The sequence below is a fragment of the Elgaria multicarinata genome, chromosome 1 (assembly GCF_023053635.1).
Source record: "Elgaria multicarinata webbii isolate HBS135686 ecotype San Diego chromosome 1, rElgMul1.1.pri, whole genome shotgun sequence".
Classification (NCBI taxonomy): Eukaryota; Metazoa; Chordata; class Lepidosauria; order Squamata; family Anguidae; genus Elgaria; species Elgaria multicarinata.
The window spans coordinates 134,829,752-134,846,864 of record NC_086171.1 but is presented as its reverse complement, the minus strand read 5'-3'; the positions used below and the strand labels follow the sequence as shown (position 1 = coordinate 134,846,864).

Below are 17,113 nucleotides of genomic sequence, written 5' to 3'. Positions count from 1 at the left end.
CTAAAGCAAAATTGAATTCTGGTTTATTCCTGCTTCTAGTCATATGAAGGAAGGTGAGAGGAGTATGTGAGTCTGGTGCTTTGAGTGGGTGCCTTTCTGTTTGGGCACACAGTGGTTTAGCGTTACTTGTGAAACCTCCCTTAGTCTCACTGCCTATGACAACTTAAGATCTCTTCTCTCAGTCTCTCTTAGAAAGAAGACCTTCGGGATATGGTCATAACCACTATGTTGTACTGTTACCTCATATTGTCCAGAACAAAGCACTAGCACTGAAAACCAAAGCACTAGACCTTGGCATTGAAATTTCAGGGCCAAGGCCTGGCTCAAATTAAGCTCTGCTTCCCAAGAAAAAGGAACAGGAGGAAAATGGAAGATATCTCCTTTAGCTAGCATGCCCAAGACTATTTGGCTTGCCCCTAAAAAAAAAGGTTGGGCAGAAAGGAAGATTTAACAGAGCAACACCTAAAATCCCTTGGAGCAAGATGGGATTTACCTCTCAACACATATTCTTAGAATTCCACCGTTAAGCATGCCACCCTTGATCTCATATTCTGATTGATTCAGCCACATGGTTTCTATTTACCAGGCCCACAAAGTTGCACGGCCATTTTTGCCCATATATACATGTCTTCAGATTGCATGCAGTACAAAGAGGTATAGTATCTTTGAAGTCTATTTAAAATTCTGCAAAGAATGTCTTTGAAAAGCTACAGAGCTTTGCTACAGAAATCAGACAGTCCTATTTTATTTAAAAAATAGTATTTGAAAACGTTACCTAGTACAAGAACTAAGATATTTTACTCCCCACAGGCTCCTTTCAGAATTTAAACATAGAGTCACCCAAGAGACAAAGATACATAGCACATAAATAGAACTCACAGCTAAGCAAAGCAGATTCTAGAGTTCAAAGATTTGGGAATCGTCACTAATTTTGCATAAAAACCTACTGCATTAGAGATATTACTGTGCGACTTTTGTAAATGTACCAATGCAGGAAGGCCAAGAACGTTAGTGTGGGTTTTTCTCCTACAGAGCGAGCTCTGATTCCCCACTTTGCTCCTCTAGTAATATATACACAGCCTCCTGATCGAATTCTCATTAGGAACATAAGAAGCTGCCTTATACCGAAACAGACCATTGATCCATCTAGCCCAGTATTGTTGACACTGACTAGCAGCAATGACTCTACAGGGTTTCAAGCAGGAATCTTTCCTTGTCCTATCTGGAGATGACCGGTATCGAACTTGGGGCCTTCTTCATGAAAAGCACATGCTCTATCACACTGAGCTATGGCCCTTCCCTGACCCTTCCCATTTGCTCCCTCTCCCATGCTTTTTTTCTTTCAAGGATCTTCCATGTTTATATGCTCAAAATTTGGGGCATTTCAGAAGAAGGCCAATACTTTAAAAAGTGGGCCAACAAGAGGGGGGCAGCTTTGTGATGGCACAAGAGCTAGCCAATCAGCATTGCGCACAGCTATATACTTGGAAAGTTAGAGGTAGCTTTGTGACTGACACCAAGTACATCGAATCAATCCTGTGCATCTCTAGCTAACCTTGAAACTTAGAATAACAATTTGATGTGGAGAAGATCGTTTTTGTACCCACACTTCAATCAGTGTATTTACACCAAAAATATGCAAGCTATTTGCACTATTCCACTAAAGAGAGAAAAGTGAATGTTTAACTTAAGTAGGTGGTGTTAACTAAGTTCACTGGCTGCCTGTCTGTTTTCCAGACCCAATTCAAGATGCTGGTTTTGATCATTAAGGACCTTCACAGCTTGGCATTAGAGTACCAGAAGGACCATTTCTCTCCGGATTTACCTATGTGGACCTTTAGATCTTCAGAGGTTCTTCTCCAAGTGCATCATTAAGTAAGATATGGAAAGCAGCTATGGGAGAGGCCATTTCAGTGGTGGTGCCCTGAAATGCCCTCCCCAGAGAGATTCACCTGGCACTTACTTTGGTGACAGTTCAGCACCAAGCAAAGACTTTTTTTATTTTCCCAGGCCTTTTCAGCTCTTAGCTTTGAACTGTTTACTCTCTGCAAGTTGAATTTTTATGCTTCAGTGTATTTTTGTTTTTATCATTACTGAATTTTCAATTATTGTTAGGCAGCCTATAAATAGTGTTAATAAATATCAAAGCATACTTATACCTCCTCCTAGCGACTAAAACATCTTTCACAAAAGGTCCTCCTGAATTTAGTCAAGTCACACCCCTGACATCCAAGCTTCCTTTTGGCCACACCCCCTAGACATTTGTACCTTCAGTTGCACACATGAATGAAGTCCCCCTATGCACACAGGACATGCATTTAACTGAACATGCATGTGTTGGGGGACATGGCTAAATGGCAGAAGTGCCCTCCAAAATGTAGTGAAAACTTGAGAAGCTGTTGTGAAAGAGCTTGAAGACAAACAGTGGCATATAAGGGTAATGGGGAAGGATTCCCTTCCACTCAGCAGAGCAAAGAGTACCGTATTTCTTCGATTCAAAGACGCACTTTTTCCCATTTAAACAACTCTAAAAATGGGGTGCGTCTTAGAATCGCGGGTGCGTTTATTATTTCTAAGAATCAAAGCTTTTTTTCTGTTGGTGGTACTGAAATTGGTGTGCGTCTTACAATCGATGGCCTCTTAGAATCAAAGAAATACGGTACTTTAATGAGATACTTTGCCGAGGGAATAAACTACTACTGTCGAGACTCTTCAACTTGACAGTCTATTAGCATTCAAGAAAGCTATCAAGACTGATCTCTTCCGGCAGGCCTATCCAGTGGAATTTTAGGATGTTTTTAGGATGTTTTAACAATGTATATTATGTTCTTAATTCAGTTTTATGTATTTCATATTTACTGTTGTTCCACGCCTCGATCAAAATGAAGAGGCAGGGAAATAATAATAATAATAATAATAATAATAATAATAATAATAATAATAATAATTCTACTGATGCTATAGGAAGATTTGGCATCCAACTGATTCAAGGAACACTCGGTTAGAACTGCAGTAAAGATGTTCAGTAACCAATTGGGAGAGCAAGTAGTCTTTGAAAAAACACAAGTATCAGAATTGGAGGGGGGGGACTCCACATATATTTAAAATTAAGTGAGCAAATTATTTTAAAAACCATTCACCTGGAGTGGCATGCTAACTTTCTCACAAGAATTATACTCATCTATATCCCATTCATCATACTTCTAAATCTGTTTATTCTACTGCATGACACTGTGGACATTCATATACCCTCCAGCAATTCTTATACACACAGACACAGTTCAGTGATGAAATATGGATATCAACTGTCCACATTAATAAAGAACAGCTCTCTTCCAATATAACATCATGTAGCATGATACACTCCTTCTCCAGAGGTTACACAATTTATAGGCTGCTGCAACAAGGCGCAAAAATGCAACATTAAAGAAGCTGGAGTCCCAAGACAGGATTATGACATTTTAATGGGTTAGACCTACAGCTATAAACAATCTTAGAATTGTTTTTAATAGAGTTGCTTGGTTGTCTGAGACACACATATAGATCCACATATAGGCTTCAATACCATTACCCACTTACCTGGAAGAAAGCCCCACTGAATTCAATGGGACTTTCATCTGAGTAGGCACTGAACTCCACTGATGTGTGTGTATTCTCCCCACCCAAGACAAAACATTACAGAAATCTTGGTTCTTACAACAATATAGCTGCTACAAGGAACACATCTGTATATATTAAGTGACAAGTAATGTTTCTTCCCTTCGTTGGAGAGCTCTCTTTTTGGCCCTGCATGGGTTTCTTAAATGGAATTACTCTCAAAATTAGGAAAATCCAACCACTTCTTCAAAATCCCTATTCAGTGGCATTGACCTCTGGTCTGACTTAGCAGAGATCTTGTGTTGGTCACACACCACCCCGACAACATATCTATGCTCAAGCAAAATGCAACTGGAATATATGTATCTTGGTTTTTTCCCCCTCGAACAAGCTCAGAAAAGCCTTAATGGATATTTTCTCCGTATCAAAAAGTATACTGCCTCTTACCTTCCTCTACATTTGCGCTGAGATGACTATGGGTGAAAGAAAAGGAAAAGTGTACATGGCCCATCAACTTGCTGAATAATCAAATGGCAATGGTTTTCCTAACCCCACCTACTATTGATCTGAGTTGAATGCAGGCAGTGGAGGAGCAAACAGATAGGCTACAGGCCTTCCTCTTGCACCCATATATATATCTAGTTTAGTTACCACTCTTCAGCATCAGAAGGAACTGGCTCCATAGGGATGCTTGTTCCCCTATGAAGAGGCAACTCAGAGAGCTATTAGAAGAAGAAGCACTGCTCTCCCATCCCCCACACACAATTTACATTAAGAGATGGATGTTTTTATATGTCATATATAATATAACATATAATAAGTACGGCTTAGTGGTCAGAGTGTTAGACTAGGACTGAGGAGCCCCAGGTTTGAATTCCTATGCAGCCTTCTTGTTGTTGTTGTTGTTATCATCATCATCATCATCTCTTACCCGCCTCTCATTTTGGATCGAGGCGGGGAACAACATTAGTACAGGAATCAATGTAGCTCACCAGGTGACTATCTTGTAGCCTCACCTACCTTACTAGCTTGGTATGAGGGTAAAATTAGGTAGGGGAAGCATGTACACAGACTTGAGCCCTTTGAAGGAAAGGCAGGGTGCAAATCTAGTTTACACTATGAGGAAGATTTATATTTGCAGAATGAAGGAATATAATGCATCGACAAGATTAGTGGACACAATCTAGACAAAACTGCAATCATACATTGAAAAAGACACACATTTCAAAAATGCAAAACCAAGACGTTCGTGCAAAATCATTTTTGGGCAATCAAGGAAGATTTCTGCAGTATCTGACTACTTGCAGAAGTTATAGGATGGTGGGACCTCTGCAACCAAATTCTTGTTTATCCCACCACTTCCCAACAGATGGCAACACAAAACCATAAATAATAGCAACCTGTAGCTTGAAAGTCTAATTTCTTTGAATGCTAAATACTTTAATAGGGGCATTCTATAATTTCTTTCTCTCTCATACACATCAGCCTAAGAGGTAAAGGCAAGATTTAGACCGTGGCTTCTAGAAACATCTTCACATAATACTACATACAAAGTATCCTGTAATCTGAATCTGTATATTCCAGAATGAGATCACCCTCACAGCAAAGTAGAAATTAACAGATGATTCACACGTTGCTGTTTCAAGCTGCAAGTGTTGAATATGCATGTGTGAATTCTCTAATTACCTTTCCAGTTCTCTATACACAAGGCTAGTATTTAACATATTGGTAACTTAGTGTAATATTACACTGTTGTCTCTGCTGCACTGTAACCTGAAGCTGCTAGCTGCCATGATGTTTGCCGAATATTAGCAGCACCTTATGCATGCTTATTTATTTATTACATTTTTATACCGCCCAATAGCAGAAGCTCTATGGACGGTTCACAAAAATTAAAACCATAAAAAGCATAATAAAACAACCAACAGTCTAAAAACACAAATACAATACAAAAAGCACAACAGCAGAAATTGATATAGCTTAAAATATGGAATTCAAACAGCAACATTTAAATTTAAGTTAAATTAGGTGTTAAAATACTGAGAAAAGAAAAAGGTCTTCAGCTGGCGACAGAAGGAGTACAGTGTAGGCGCCAGGCGAACCTCTCTGGGGAGCTCATTCCACAGCCGGGGTGCCACAGCAGAGAAAGCCCTCCTCCTAGTAGCCACCTGCTTCACTTCCTTTGGCAGGGGCTCATGGAGAAGGACCCCTGTGCTTATCCCTGCAGCTATGCCAGCTGGCTACTGCCTGATGCCTTGCCCCCTTTTTACCACACTGCATGCATTGTGATCTGTAGAGTCTGATTACAATGGACTGCCACGGTTCACCAATTTATTGTTCAACGTCAGGCCTAGACCTTCTAATCTCTTCAAACACCTACTCCTGCTTCTATTGGGATCATTTGTATGGTTCTTCCTTGCATCCATATAATATCAAATCTTCTACATTACCACAACCTCCACCCCTGTGGACCCTGAGCAACAGAGGTACAAATGCCAAAAATTCATTAAACATGGGGAAAACCTTTTAAAAAGCAGCGTTTTAAAAACAAAAAATGGTGGCTTTTACAAAATGTCTCCTGGGACACCCCTCCCATGCCTGGCTCATAGGAAAGAAGCCCTCAGAGCCAGGCATTCTGGTTGGCTCTCTGAAGAGCCACACCAACTGCTTCCTCTGGCTGATGCAGTTCTCCTGGGAGCTCACCTGCTCTCTGACTTGTTTGGCACAACATGGCAGCAAGGGGGTGTGATGCAGCAGTGATAAAGGGGCACAACATGGTAGCAGGAGGAGGTGACAAACAGTGGTAAGGGGAGGAGGCACAATGTGGTGGTGGGGCATGTGCTTTGCTACCTCAGGTGGCAGAAGAGCTTGCCCCATGTTTTCTAATTTTAATGCCAATCCAGTTTATTTAAAGAGACACGGCAGTGTCCCCCTAATTAAAGTTGGACAGTAAAAAAAAGAAAAGAAAGCATTCTACCATTATAAAGGGGTAATTTGGGGGGGGGTGTCATTCTAACATTCATAAAATTGAAAATGTTTCACCAATCTTCCTGAAATTTATATGTGCCAGAAAGAAATGTTGGTTTTACATACCCTGAAAATTTTAAGAAGATTGGTGAAAGATTGAGGGAAAGAGGGCAGTTTAAAGAAGAAAAGGGAAAGAAAACCTCTCACACTCACTGTGATTACTGAATTTAGATTGGAGATTTTTTTATACACAAAATTTGGAGGAATGAGCCTCATTAATCCATTGGTGGTGTCTTCTTCCTCCTTCCTTCTAGTTGGTTGAATAGCTTTTCTGTTTTTTAAACTCCCTTCGGTTGAATTTTAATTAATATTTATTCATCCTATTAGAATGAATACAGCGGCCTTCTTCAGGCATAGCACAAAACACGCTCAGTAGCATTGCTCTCCCCCTCCCTCCTGCCTCAGCTAGATTAGAATGTTGAAAATAAAATGGCCCTCTGCCTCCTCTAGCACAGACATTTCCTTAGTGGACTCATCAGTGTCTTCTCAGAAGTAAGTTTCATTGAGTGTAATGGTCTTACTCGCAGGTAAGTGTGTCGGGGATTGTAGCCTTTTAAAAACTGCCTGGAACCTTGGCCAAGAGGAGAGTGAGAGACTTTACTGAGAATTTCCTCTCCTTTCCAGCACAATAATCCTACAATTAACAACTTTTTGTAAGCCTTATACACTGCAAAAAGTAGGGCAAAAATATTTAAGTACTACACTTTTGATCATGCTTCCTTTACCTTTTTGTTCTTATGAATTTTTAGTTATTCCTTATGATTGTTGAGTTTTGCTTTAACCAGTAAGCAGCCTGGTTTCAGACCCTACCACAAGGAAGATATGGAATTGAAACTTTAGTTCATAAACAGGCCTGGCTTTCTGAGAAACAGATTCAGCTTGGTTCTTGCCTCCCTTTTGAGAGAAGAAGAGTTTTCTTTTCTGTTTTGGAACATGTTTTCTTTGGCTCTGAAAGTATTTTGGGCTATCTTTTCCCAAGGCCTGTTTGCTTTTTTGCTCACTGGTGAAGCAAGGTGTAGAACTCAGCAAATATCTCTTTCAGCCTTCCTCTGAATCCATGATAACCTGGTCTTCAGGCCTCTCCTTGAAATAGGTACTGTAGCTATACATTCCTTTTAATCCCCCTGCCCCCCCCCCACAGTGCTCCTTTCCTTTTTTTCCTAAGAATTTGGTCCATACTGCTATAAAGTTGAAAGCTTCAAACATTTCATTCAAACACTCCCACCATTGCAAGTCAGTATGTCCCATGGTTAGGGCTCCTAGCTGTAGCTGCTGTTTTGAAAGAATGATTTTGAGTGTGTGTGAGAAAGGGTGGTTTCTCCTTGGGGTGAAAAGGCCTTAGAGAAGGGGAATTCTCACTAGGAAGAGGTGATAATGCCACAGCCACCAGGTAGCCCACCCCTGCAGTAAGATGTAAAACAGATGTAAACACAGTGGCCTGCCATAATTCTTTTCTCTCTTCTTCTTTTTTGTTTTGTTATAATGTAAAGAAAAATATTGGGCAGCCCCTGTATTTGGAAAGGATACATAACAGCGTTCCCCATCCTGCTGCTCTCCAGATGTTTGAGTTTACAAGTCCCAGCATTCCTGAACATGGGACATACTGACTTGCAATGATGGGAGTTGTAGTCCAACACCTTTGGAGGGCACCAGGTTGGAGAAGGGCTGCTCTAAACAAAAAAAAGAGAAGTAGGTGGCTCTAAGTGGTTCGTCACCAGCTTTCCACAACCCCACAGTCACCTCTGCATATCATATTCTCCATCCTATCCTCATGGTTTATCTGCTTTGGGAGAATGAGAATTTTACTTGCACTTTCTGCCCCTTAGGGAGGATGTGGCGTTAAGGCTTTTGAGCCTTAACTCCCAATTTCCCTGCTTTTTGGTTGAAAACTGCAGAGCCTTAACGTTGTTTTGTAAACAATAGGTTTTTTGTTTAATGAATAAATACGCTAACATTCTCAGTCCACCTGTACATTGGTAAAGAATTCAGACCCCAAAATATTTGTCTGCATTTGTGATTTGTCAATCTATGAAAATCAAAATTTGGAAAAACATGCAACAAGATACCTGGTCTCTGCAAATGCTAAACTAGGATCCAGAGAAATCGTGTCAGTTGTAATCTCCACTTTTCGTACACTTCCAAAGAAATCTGTTATCAGGACATTCTCTGGATCTCTCTGAAACAGATCTGTCCGGTGTCCAGGTGTAGATACACACAAACTTTTAGGGCACACCTGAAACTATAAAGGAGACAAAAAGATATTAGTCCTCACAGGTGTTTTGTCCAATAGTATACTGATAAACAAGAATGTACGGTCTGCATTACTGAAGCAGTAGTATTCTGTTTTTGATCACAATGCCAGATACATATTACAAAGATTAAAGTATCACTTACTATTTTACTAATGAAACTACCTCACAAATAAGGCTCCCATGTTAATTAAATCAATACAATTAATTTTGGTGGGTTTAATTCATTGGGCATTTCTCCAAATACATTACTACCTCTTTCTACCTTCCATTTAAATTCCTTGTGGGTCACTTTGCCTCAACTTTTTCTCTGATGGGCACCTTTCCCAAAAGTAAATGGGGAGATCAGCCAGAGCTGACACAGGGGCTTCTGGTTTCCCATTTCCCAATGGGAAGAATACTGGGGCATAAATGCTTCTTATCATGCATATATAACAGCCTTACTGTGCACACATAACAAGCCAAACCATGGTTTGGCCCATTGGGACTATGCCTCAGGCTTGCAGAATTGTTTCTTCCCATGTTGCAATCTCCAATTACTTCCTTCAAGTCCTAGTTTAGGGAAACCACAAATTGTTGTTACACTGAAATTGTTGAAACCATGGTTTACCACTAAAACAAACATGGTTTCCCCAATGGTTGTTTTAGTGAGAACAATGAGAAACCATGGTTGGATTTTAGAACCACAGGCTACACTACTTGGAAGATGGACTGCTGGCAAGGGACAGGTATCACCTCACAAGGGCTGGGAAGAATGTGTTTAGCCACAGCACGAAGAAGTTCATCAGGAGGGCTACAGGGGAGGGAGATGTAAGCTTGGAGGCAACAATGGATGAAGGCTTCTGCACCATAACAGAGAGAACAGCTGTAATAGCGCCCCAAAATAATCTTCACAATAGTATAGGAAAGAAGCCAGACTACAAAGCACATGGTCTTCAATGTCTATATACTAATGCCCAGTATATAGGCATTAGTACTTGAATGCTTAATACACTAAGTCACATATGACTCAATGGGCATAACTGAAACTTGGTGGGATCACTCTCATGAGTGGAATACAGCAACTGAAGGGTATAATGTGTTCAAAAAGAACAGAAAAAATAGAAAGGGAGGCGGAGTCGCACTATATGTTAAAAATACTTACCCTGCACGGAAATACAAGAGGAAGAACCTGGTAGCCCCATTGAGAGTATCTGGATTAAAATAAATGGGGCAAGGAATAAAAGGAGCATGACAGTCGGTGTCTACTACCAACCCAATCAAGGAGAAGACAAGGATGAAACTTTTGAAAAGCAAATGGCCAGTGTTTCAAGAAGTGTGATGTAGTAGTGATGGGGGACTTCAATTACCCTGATATCTGTTGGGAGACCATTACTGCCCAAAGCGGACCTTCCAAGAAATTCCTGACATATATGGCTGATAACTTTCTCCTACAAAAAGTGGAGGAAGGAACTAGAGGTTTGGCTAACCTTGACTTGATACTGACCAATAGGGATGACTCAAAGGATAAAGTGGCAGTTATAGGAACTCTGGGAAAAAGTGACCACATCATACTTGAATTCTTGATTTTAAAGGAAGCAAAAGTTGAGTGTAGCCATACACTTACTCTAGATTTTAGGAAAGCTGATTTTAATAAACTCAGAACTATAATAAGTAAGGTCCCATGGGAAGTGGCCCTAATGAAAAAAGGAGTCCAAGATGGGTGGGAGTTTTTTAAAAAGGAAATTTTAAAGGCACTATTGCAAACAATTCCAACAAGTAAAAAACATAGAAGACAACAGAACAAACCAATGCGGTTCCACAAAAAGCTTAGAGATGACTTGAAAATGATACATATAGGAAGTAGAAGGAAGGCCAGGCCACAAAAGAAGAGTACAGACAGGTAGCGCAGAAGTGCAGGAATGGCATCAGGAAGGCTAAAGCTGAGAATGAGCTGAGGCTAGCGAGGAATGCTAAAAGCAACAAAAAAGCTTTCTTCAGATATGTGCATAGTAAAAGACAGAGGAAAGAAATGGTAGTTCAACTGCTTAATGAGGATGGCAAAATAATAACAAACAACAAAGGCCAAAATGCTCAATTCCTACTTTGGCTCAGTCTTCTCCCAAAAGCAGGTCTATGACCCCCACCACACCCCCTGGCAAAAGTGAAGTACAAGCTAAAGGGGAAGGATTGCAGTTTGAGATTGATAAACAAATAGTCAAGGAACACCTAATTTCTTTGAATGAGTTCAAATCTCCAGGGTCTGATAAATGCCACTTTAGAGTAATAAAGGAGCTGGCAGAAGAACTCTCAGAACCACTATTATCTTTGCGAAATCATGGAAGACAGGTGAAGTGCCAGACGAATGGAGAAGGGCTAATGTTGTTCCTATCTTCAAAAAGGGATGAAAGGAGGCACCTGGGAACTACAGACCAGTTAGTCTGACATCAGTCCCTGGGCAAATTTTGGAGCAGATTATAAAGAAATCAGTCTGTAAGTACTCTGAAAACAATGCAGTGTTTACAAGAACCCAGCATGGATTTGTCAAGAACAAATCCTGCCAGATTAATCTGATCTCAGTTTTTGATTTGGTAACATCCCTTGTGGACTGTGGGAATGCTGTGGACATAATATATTTTGACTTCAGCAAAGCTTTTGACAAAGTACCACATAACATTCTGATCAGCAAACTAACTAAAAGTGGGTTAGATGGAACAACTTTAAGGTGGATCCACAGTTGGCTACCAAATCAGACTCAAAGAGTGCCAATCAATGGTACCTTCTCAAACTGGGGTGAGGTAACGAGTGGGATACCACAGGGCTCAGTCGTGGGCCCAGTGCTGTTAAATATTTTTATTAATGATTTGGATAAGGAGGTATAGGGAATATTTATAAAATTTGCAGATGACACAAAATGGGGTGGGAAGTTAATATCCTGGAAGACAGAAACAAACTTCAAAGTGATCTTGATAGGCTGGAGTGCTGGGCTGAAAACAACAGAATGAAATTTAATAGGGATAAATGCCAAGTCTTACACCTAGGAAAAAGAAACCAAATGTACAGTTACAAGATGGGGGATACTTGGTTCAGCAATACTACGAGCGAGAAGGATCTTGGAATTGTTGTAGATCACAAGCTGAATATGAACCAACAGTGTGTCACGGCTGCAAAAAAAGCAAATGCTATTTTGGGATGCATTAACAGAACCATAGCTTCCAAATTGTGCGAAGTACTGGTTCCCCTCTATTTAGTACTGGTTAGGCCTCATCTTGAGTATTGTGTCTAGTTCTGGGCACAACACTTCAAGAGGGATGCAGACAATCTGGAGGGGGTTCAGAGAAGGGCAATGAGGATGATCAGGGGTCTGGTAACAAAGCTCTATGAGGAGAGACTGAAAAAACTGGGCATGTTTAGCCTGGAAAAAGTAAGACTGGGGACGGATGGACATGATAGCATTCTTCAAATACTTGAAAGGTTGTCACACAGAGGAGGGCCAGGATCTATCTTCAATCATCCCAGAGTGTAGGATGCGGACTAATGGGCTCAAGTTACATGAAGCCAGATTCCGGCTGGACATCAGGAAAAACTTTCTGACTATTAGACTAGTACAACAATGGAACCAATTACCTAGGGAGGTTGTGGGCTCTCCCACACTAGAGGCATTCAAGAGGCAGCTGGACAACCATCTGTCAGGTAGGCTTTAAGGTAGATTCCTGCATTGAGCAAGGGGTTGGACTCAATGGCCTTACAGAGCCCTTCCAACCCTACTATTCTATGATTCAATAGAGCCTAATGGCAGTAAAGCATGCACAGGATTGTTGCCTTAGTTTCTTCTTAGTATTAAAAATAAAGGGGATATTAAAGCCATTACAAATGAAGGATATGGAAATCTGTGGCACCATCAGCAAATTCTAGTCTACAGTTTCTAACTGGCTAGTCCATCTCATATTGCTCCCCAGATGGCTACGTGCATAGTTGTTAACTGCTGTTGATTTCTGGTAAGCCAATGAATCCCACAGACTACAGACAAAGTGTCCCAGCCAAAATTCATTCAAAAATGGCAAGATCAAGTTATTGTTCTGGTACGTGTCTTGTTGTCAAACTTATATCCCATACTTTTGCTTTGTTAAGCTAGCATTTGGCTACAACTTAAAAATAAAAGCTTCATTCTCTCAGTAGGGAGAAGGCTGAGCATTAGTCATTGACCCTGTTCTGTGTCACTAGCCAAGCTATGGGCTGCTTATTGCAAAATTAATGCCGTCTTATCTAGCAATAAGGTTGCAGCAACCTCCATAAGGTAACTCTGGCAAATACTTTTACATGGCCACTCCCCTTAAAAAACTAATTGGAAATTTAAAATTATACACACATTCACAACTCATATCTTTTGAAACAGCATGTCAGCAAGGCTTTATTTAAGCTAAGCCCTATCCCTGGAATTTGCACAGCAGGATTTGAATGCATTGCCTGTGCATTGGAATCTCTTGCTCAAGAAAAATCACCTTCCAAACATGCTAAAGCCTTTTGGAAACAAGATTTTCCTTATCTTTAGGGACACGCATTCTGGTATTTGTCATTCCTATTTCATATAATCTCGCTAAACCTTCATGGCTAGTGAAGCAGAATATCCATTTTCAGTGCTTACTTTTGAGCATAGATTTAGGTGCTAGGATCTGCTGCAAAAAACGGTGCCATATAAGGGAACCGATTTTTTGTTTCTCCTAGCTATCAGTTGCAATTTTACAGCATGTCCTGGCTAGCTTGCCATATGGGTGCCCTGAACATGTGCAGAAAGCACCGGTCAGTCATTATGGGTAGGCTCCATAAACCAGGGACCTGGGACTAACATCTGCTAGGCAGTGACAACATTTAATTTATAAATAAGTATAGTATCAGCTGCTGGTATAAGCATACTTGTTGAACTGAGCGGGACTTACATTTGAGTAAGCCTGCTTGCACTATTTATGCTACTGATTGCTTTACTTACAGTGACACAATTAGGAGCAGGCTCCATCCCACTTGCTCCCTTGTGGAGCGTAAATGCCTTCTATGAACCAAGCATTTCAAGCTACCATCTTATACCACCAGGCTATTTATCCAGCTAACCCAGTATTATCTACCTAACTCATCATTTGCACCTATTCCTTCTTAATTGGAGATGCCAAGAGTTGACCTAGGACCTTCGATGTACAGAGCATGCACTCTACCACTGAGCTGTGACCCCCTTTATGACCTGCAATTAATTGTTACATTGGCAGAAATCATAACTGCAGTTAGGGCTAATGAGGGTTCCCATTTACCCAGGAAAGGAAGCAACTGTTTCGAAGCTTGTATAAAAGCCACGCACTTTTACAATAATTAAGCTATAAGACAGAACTACGTGCAATGGTCCAACAACTTCCAAAATTGCAGTACAGAATGTTAGTAAATCAATACATAGTTTTGTTTCCAAGATTCCATAGCTAAAGAGGATTAGTTTTTGTAACAGTGCAGTGTATAGAATGCTGCATTTAAACTTAAATTAGGTAGACCTTGAGCAAGTCTTATTTCTCAATCACACACATACACACAGCTTGCCTACATTAACACACAAATAATGCATACCTGAAGTCCACTAATGTGATGGTACTTTTTTTCTCCACGCCTCCTGCAGCCCCCTGCCCCCCCCCAAATCTGTTCAAGGGGTGCCCCAGATCTCCAGGGAAGGTTTTGAGGGTGCAGGATGGGCTGCAGAGGGGAGGGGGAATTGCCCCTTCTCCACTGACGGAAGCCCTTAATTGGAAAGCACTCAGATCGATATGATTATATATTAAAAAAAACAGGTCAAACAGTCTACACAAAAATTATATGAATTAAACACAATAGTTATGCATCAGTTGTTGTGTAAACATTTGATTAAGCAAATTAACAAATACTTACAAGGTCATTCATATTGGCCTGGCTAGCTGGATGAATTTCTTCCAAGAACTCCAAGACATAAAACGTGTATCTGTCCATCAAATGAACTCCAATTCCAAGATCTGGTTGATGCTGATGAAAACATGATCACAGATCTTATTGGATATGCTATATAGCAGCCTTTCCCAACTTGACCCCCTCTAGATGTGTTAGACTACAACACCCAGCATCACCCAGCGAGCCATGCTAGACAGAAATAATGTTTAGTAATGAGCACTGAGCAAAAGGACACCTTGAAAACGCCATGCTTACAGGTCATTCTTTGTGGACAGCCTAATTATCTGAAGCATGATTTTTTTAAAAAAGATGCTTAACTATTAAAAAGTCATAATGAGAACTCAAATATAAAAAATCAATCGGCAATATCCCTACAGTTGCCTACGCTGGACCCGTTTTCATTCATCAATACTTAGTACATGCTGGTGACTTGGGGCTGCATGGAAGAGGATACAATCCTATAAAGATAATGTGTATGTGATGCTGTAACAAGTTTGCTATATGGACTTTATGTCTTTTTTCCTGTAAATCTCTTTTTATAGTTTAGGATTTAGGGCGATGCGAGAGGGACGTTATTTCAGGAAATGATAGGGAGGTTGGAATTACATGTTCAGCACCCCTAGCGGGTTTGGAAATACCAGCCACCACCTCTGAGGCGAAACGGCAATGGAGGAGTTACTTCCTTGGAGAAGCAGTAGTTGGACAACTGCGTGTGTCTCTTGAAACACAAACACCATATTCCACCCTGCCAACATGGGACTGGAACCCTGACTGGAAATGTGGGGAGAGCAGTGGTATTCTATCAGCTTATTCTTTTCCCCAAAGCTGACGTCCCCTCATCTTCATGGCCATTTTGACTGGAGAAATTGTGGTTAGGCTTCCCAAATGTACAAAGCCCAAACATATTGTTCCACCCATAGGAGAGAGAAAAGGTCGTGGTAGGTGGGTATGAGTGTTACCAACAGGAAAAGATGGCCGGGTTTGGAGGGGTGGGAAGGGAATGGCACATTGTCTCTTTCCTGAAGGACATGAGTTAAGCTCATTCCTGATCTCCCGGAGGCAGGTTAAAGCCTTTGGAAGGTAATTTTAACTGGCTGTTCTCCTCCGCTTATAACTGTTTGCAAAAAAAAAAATCTTCTCTTTTAAAATTCAATTGTCATGTATGGAAGAGTTATTTCCCCTTGGGGTGGGATGGCAGGATAGAAATAGAATCAATGAACAAGCCAAAATTTGTGTACAAGACAGATTTCTCATAATCTCTCTTGTACACAGTTTGTGCACCTTCTCTCATCGCTGCTTGACAAGAGTGGATTCAGATGACCCCTTCCTGGCATTGAAAGAATGCATAAGGTTTCATGCACTTGGTGGCCGTGTCCCCCACCCCACTCGCATGCAAGAGGGGAGCCTGACCCAATCAGAGGGTCCCCCTTCCCATTAAGGAGCTCTACACATATACATTAGTATGCCTGTAGAGCCCCTCACAACACGCTCCAAATTCACAAAGAGCAGAGTTTTCCCAGGCACAATGGGGATACGGCTAGCCCATGCAGCTCCATCCGCCTCACATGTTGTTTCAATGCATGGAAAGAACCTCCCTATACTGCACCTGTTTAGAGTCCCTCTACAATACAACTATTAAAGACATAAGGTATGGGAGCCCAATCCACCTTATAACCGACCATCATAGTTTTCCTCATGAGTAGGAAAACTATACATGCAATAAAAAGTAGATACAGTTTTGACAGTTGGGATTAACGATGGGTCTCAGGGTGAAGAGAGAGATTACTGTTCTAGATCACTGGAGGCAAAACTTTCCTTTCCAGCATATGGTTATACTTCAGTGTGACTAAAATGGCTAACAGACCTTTCTCCCTTTCTTTAAATTCCATCCATTTGGGGATTCTATATCAAGTCTAAAGGTAGAAAGCAATTGGGCCACTGCTCCTTTAGGCTTCTGTGTGAATGAAACACACATGCACAAGATATTTATTGTGTGCTCGTCATTTCCTACTCATGGCGTTTACAGGTTCTTTAGATGACAACCTTCCCGTTTCACTTCTGTTTTTAAAAAGCACTTTTGGGGAGTTATTTTTTAGAGCAAGTGAAATGCAGTATTGTGGAAGCAAAACAAAACACTTTTCCCACTTGTGCAACTGCACTATTCTGCCATACCACAATACCACCTAGAGATTACTCAGATCTCAGTTCTGTGATAAAACCAAAAGTAAATAGAGATTAACAGCCTTATGTAGAAAAGCTTGTTTCTCTCTCTCTCTCATTAAAAAGTAGCTCAAGACTATCTTTGC

General features: G+C 40.8%; 1 protein-coding gene across 1 annotated transcript in view; it reads right to left on the bottom strand.

The window, feature by feature from the left end:
• PIGK (phosphatidylinositol glycan anchor biosynthesis class K) overlaps positions 1–17,113 on the bottom strand; it is a 120,859-nt gene that overhangs the window by 85,864 nt on the left and 17,882 nt on the right. The window contains exons 8-9 of the mRNA XM_063137268.1: positions 14,772–14,882; positions 8,691–8,863 (exon numbers count right to left, since the gene is read on the bottom strand). Coding sequence (XP_062993338.1) covers positions 8,691–8,863; positions 14,772–14,882 — 284 coding nt within the window. The remainder of the gene's footprint in view (positions 1–8,690; positions 8,864–14,771; positions 14,883–17,113) is intronic.